General features: G+C 40.5%; 1 protein-coding gene across 1 annotated transcript; it reads left to right on the top strand.

Moving 5' to 3' along the window:
• Positions 1-257: 257 nt before the first annotated feature.
• LOC124080735 (upstream-binding factor 1-like protein 1) lies at positions 258-1,382 on the top strand. Its single transcript, XM_046426734.1, is given in 3 exon segments — positions 258-999; positions 1,002-1,311; positions 1,313-1,382. Coding segments are annotated over 3 exon segments (1,116 nt in total). The 5' UTR covers positions 258-263.
• The last annotated feature ends 3,215 nt before the right edge of the window (positions 1,383-4,597 follow it).

Below are 4,597 nucleotides of genomic sequence, written 5' to 3'. Positions count from 1 at the left end.
AGATGTAAATATTCTTCCATTTACATTGTTCACTGTAAACTACTCAAGCAACATATTCAAGTGAGGTTTGGTTATTTTCATTAACCACTAATGAAAGAGAGTAACCTTCTTTCTCTTTCTGTTTACAAATACAATATCACACATACTACAGAACTTCTAGGAAGAATTTATCTGCTGAGTTGTGAGACTGGAGGAGTTTGAGTTCCTGTTGAGACTATTTCAACAACTGAGACTTTTTCAGTGGCCCAGAGAGAAATCTCAAAATGGCATCATACCACAGCCAAGGCTGCTGGTCAGAACAAAACATTCTGAGGTTACTGGAAAATATAGAGAATAATATCCAATGCCATGATAATGAAACATTCAAGACAACCCTTTCAAATATGGACTGGGAAAAAATGGCTTTTAAGCATTTCTCTGCAGAAATGTGCAAAGGCAAATGGTTAGAGATTTCTTGTAAATTGAGGAAGTTACGTACATTGAAAGAATTAGTTCTGGAAGCCAAAGAATGTGTTAAAATTCCCACAAAATGCAAAAAATATGACAAACATCCAGACTTCCCCAAAAAACCCCTTACTGCTTACATCCGCTTCTACAGGGAGAATTGGGCCGAGTATTCCCAAGAGCACCCTGAGCTGAACACCAAGGAGTTGACCAAGATCCTGACTGAGAAATACAAACAGCTGCCAGAAGAAATAAAGCAGAAACATATTGAGGATTTTCAGAAGGAGAAACGGGAATTTGAAGCAAACCTGGCTTGTTTTAAAGAAAATCACCCTGATCTAGCTCAGGTCTCCAAAACATCTGATGTCTATAAGAGGTGCCAAACCAAAGCCAGAAGGAAGTTACAAGGAAATGTAAAAAATGTGAGATCTGTAACAGAAACTGATGGATTTTCTGAGAAGGTGAAATTTCATGGAGAGCCCAAGAAGCCTCCCATGAATGGATATCACAAATTTCATCAAGATTCATGGTCTAGTAGGGAGCTGCAACATTTGCGCCTAGGGAGCGCATGGTAGAGATTGGGAGGCGCTGGCAGCATGTCCCACAGAGCATGAAGGAACAATATGAAAGACAGGCTGAGGAGTTGCAGAAACAGTACAGGGTGGACCTGGACCTCTGGCTCATGAGTTTGTCACCAAAGGAGTATGCCACCTACAAAGAGACTAGCTATGGGAAGCGTAAAAACATAACCAATGCAGGAGGCCCAAACCCCAAGATCAAAAGAATAGACCAACAGTCCCCATCAGCTGAAAGTCTTCAAGAAGGCCTTGAAAAGAAGCAGGGACTGAAATCTCCAGGGAGGGACTCACCAGACCCTACTCAGATGGCAATCAACTAAAAATGATTATCCCTCACAAGGATCAGCAAAGAACAAGTAGAAAGAGGATGAAGAAAGTGACTCCATAGACTCTAGGAGTGGAGATGAAACTGGATGTGGTGGGTCTGAAGGCAGTGGCTCTAGCTCATCTCCCTGGGGCAGTCCTTAGACTAAGAATTCATCTTTGTTCATATTCTATGCTGTTATGTTGATGGAACTATCAACACAAAAGAGTTCAGGTTGGAAAGAAGGGAATGTGGATCACTAGTATCTATGGCAATTTTGTAAACTGGGAAAGGAAAACCAATCTAGAACAATATAATATAATGTATATATATATATATATATATATATATATATATATATATATATACACACATTCCTAGTGGAAAAAATTATATATATATATAATATATATAAATATATATAATATATAAATATATAATATATATAAATATATAATAAATATATAATATATAAATATATGTATATATATATATATATATATATATATATATATATATATATATAATTTTTTTTCCACTAGCAATATCTGAGTGTACCTCTTCCTCACATCCTTGCCAACATGAATGTGTTCTCTGATATAAGGAGACTGATTTATAGTGTGGTTGGGAGGAAGAGCATGGGAGGATTATACAAACTCTAGATAAGGCAAAGGAGAGGTAGAGGAAGGGAGGGGTCATGGGTGTACAGAAAATGGTGGAATGAGATGATCATCATTACTTTAAGTACATGTATGAGGACACAAATGGTGTGAGTATACTTTGTATACAACCAGAGACATAAAATATTGTGCTCTATATATGTTATGTGAATTGCAATGTATTCTTCTGTAATTTATAAAAAAATTAGAATATAACCAAAAAGGATTGTAGGATTACAGAATGAGATAATTGTGCTATGGAATGCACACAAGACTACACTGAGTATTCTTTGAAGTGAGTTTTACTTCCACCTTTAGGCTTCCAGTAATGATTGGCAGCTACCCATAAACCCGTGACACCCCCAATCTGTGAAATTGTTACTCAGGATTCTTGTACTGAATCTAGAATGAGAATTATTGCGTGGTGTTTTGGGTAGGTACCTTAAAACAATCTACCAACTCTTGGGTATCTCTCTCCCACCTGGGAATGGGCAGAATTATACAGGCTGAAATATCTGTATGTGTGTGTGAGTGTGTGTGTGTGTGTGTGTGTGTGTGTGTGTGTGACGTACTCAATACTCTTTGCCATTTCCATATTTTGCTCTCATGAATGTTAGCATCATAGTAGTTGTATCATTTTTATATGAAAAATGTTGAGTTTTGTGTGTTTAAGTTGTACTTAACTATGTTTTTAGAATTTGTTTCTTAACTGATACATTAAAGCATAAATATTGTACATATAAATGAAGTGCTGTGTTATGTTTTGATATCTGTATACATTGTAGCATTTTAAATTAGGTCATATCTATTTATTTCCTCAAAATGTTATCATTAGGAGAATACATTTAAAATTCTTTTTTCTTGTTTATTGAAATGTACAGAACTGTCCTTGTTCCTAAATATTCTAGTTAGTTACTATTTATAATTTTTTTCTCACTTAACAATCATTTTCAGATAATAATACAACATTTCCAGTTGCTGCACCTCTGCTGTATTTTCACTTCTAAATATGTTTTAGGAACCAGAACAATGTCAAGAAACACCAGTGATATGTTCTGGATTTTATTCTGTCTTTCAAGCTAAAACTTACTTGATATCTAATGATAAAAATCATGGCAGTTGCTGCTGCCAGGGCCAGTTCCTGTGGGCGGTGCTGCAGAGCTTGGCCTGTGCGGGGCAGTCAGGGTCCCCTTGTGAACAGGCGGTGGCAGGGAGCGGGGCCGGACCTGGCTGGAGGGTGGGGGGCGGGGGCGGGGAGAGCGGGAGGAGCCGGCCTCTTGCTGCTTCTTCCTCCTGGGCAGGTGGCTGGCGGCAGCCGAGAAGTTCAGTTCAGTTCGTGCACTCTTCCCCTGCCATTTCTCTTTCTGGCTTGCTTCACCTCACCTGAGCCACGTCATTCGTGAAAACCAACCCAGCAGCTTCCTCTTTGCCCAAAGGTGACTGCGGTCGTCCCATGGTGAGGCTGGAGGGAACCCGGTGACCTTAGTGCTAGGTATGCAGTGGGAAGAAGAGGGCAAAGGAAAGGTGGTGGATCTGCTGGCGCTGGACGCAGATGTCTTATGCCGCTGCCAATTGAGGCGATGTGGCTCTAAAGGAAGCTGGGCTGTGGAGCTGGGGCCCAGAAACTGGATCCACTGGCCCAAATGAGGTGTAACCATGAGGTTCTCTCCTTTTGCTTGTGCTGCAGCTATGTGGACAAATGGTGGGAGGTCAAGGCCTCTGACCTGGACGCATTGGGTGGCTTTGCAGGAAAATAGGGGTCTATGGGGAGTCTGAGAGATGCGTGATGCCTGGGGAGTTTCTGTTTTCTGTTTGGGGACCGGTGCTGAGCCTCAGGACTGGGTTGAGGGAGAGGTGGGATAAGGTCAGAATTTGAGAAGGCACCGCCAAGGCCTGTTCTGGACTCTGTGGGGACCTGGAGAACCTGGCGCGGCTGCGGAACTTACCCATCACACATGCACCCTGTGCAGCCAAGTGGGAGTGATTATTCCGAAATGCCGTGAATCCAGACTCAATACTGCCCCACCTGCAGGCCCCAGACTTGAAGAGGTTTGCCTCTTCAGATGTATTTTGTTGACATCAGAACCCACCTTGGGTCATTGGGACTGTTAAAGTATCCTGGCTTTGTTTGTTTATTTTTTACTCCACACCCCATTAATTAATATTAAGGGGAGATTTTTTTTTTCCTCACTGGTACTAAAGGAAGAAATCCCCACTCTAGTAAAAAGAACAAGGAAAGTATACACAGGGTTGTCAAATTGGATATTTAGAAATATCTAAGTTGTTACCATTACATAAAAAGTTCACTTTCAGGAAATGTAGTGGTTGTGTACTTCCTACCAGTTGACATGTGGTTTTCAGGGTGAGTTTCTTCCTATCTGCTGTTTGCTTTGAAACAGCCTAGAGGCAAGGCCTTTGTAAAGGCTCTTAGATAATCTTCAGGTTCAAAATTCCAAATAGATGAGAAATCTCCACGTTCAAAACCAAATAGTATTTGAAGTTAACTGCAGTTTATGTAGGTTACAACAATAGCTCTTGAACGTAAATGCACAATGCAATGATGCCATGGTGTAGGTTTTCTAATAAGTTAGTATTGGAACTACTTGACTGGA

Source organism: Marmota monax, unplaced genomic scaffold (genome assembly GCF_021218885.2).
Source record: "Marmota monax isolate L192 unplaced genomic scaffold, Marmota_monax_Labrador192_F-V1.1 WCK01_AAM20220418_F8-fsc00988, whole genome shotgun sequence".
In the NCBI taxonomy this organism is placed as follows: Eukaryota; Metazoa; Chordata; class Mammalia; order Rodentia; family Sciuridae; genus Marmota; species Marmota monax.
The sequence above is the reverse complement of the archived record's forward strand: the minus strand, read 5'-3'. Positions and strand labels throughout refer to the sequence as shown.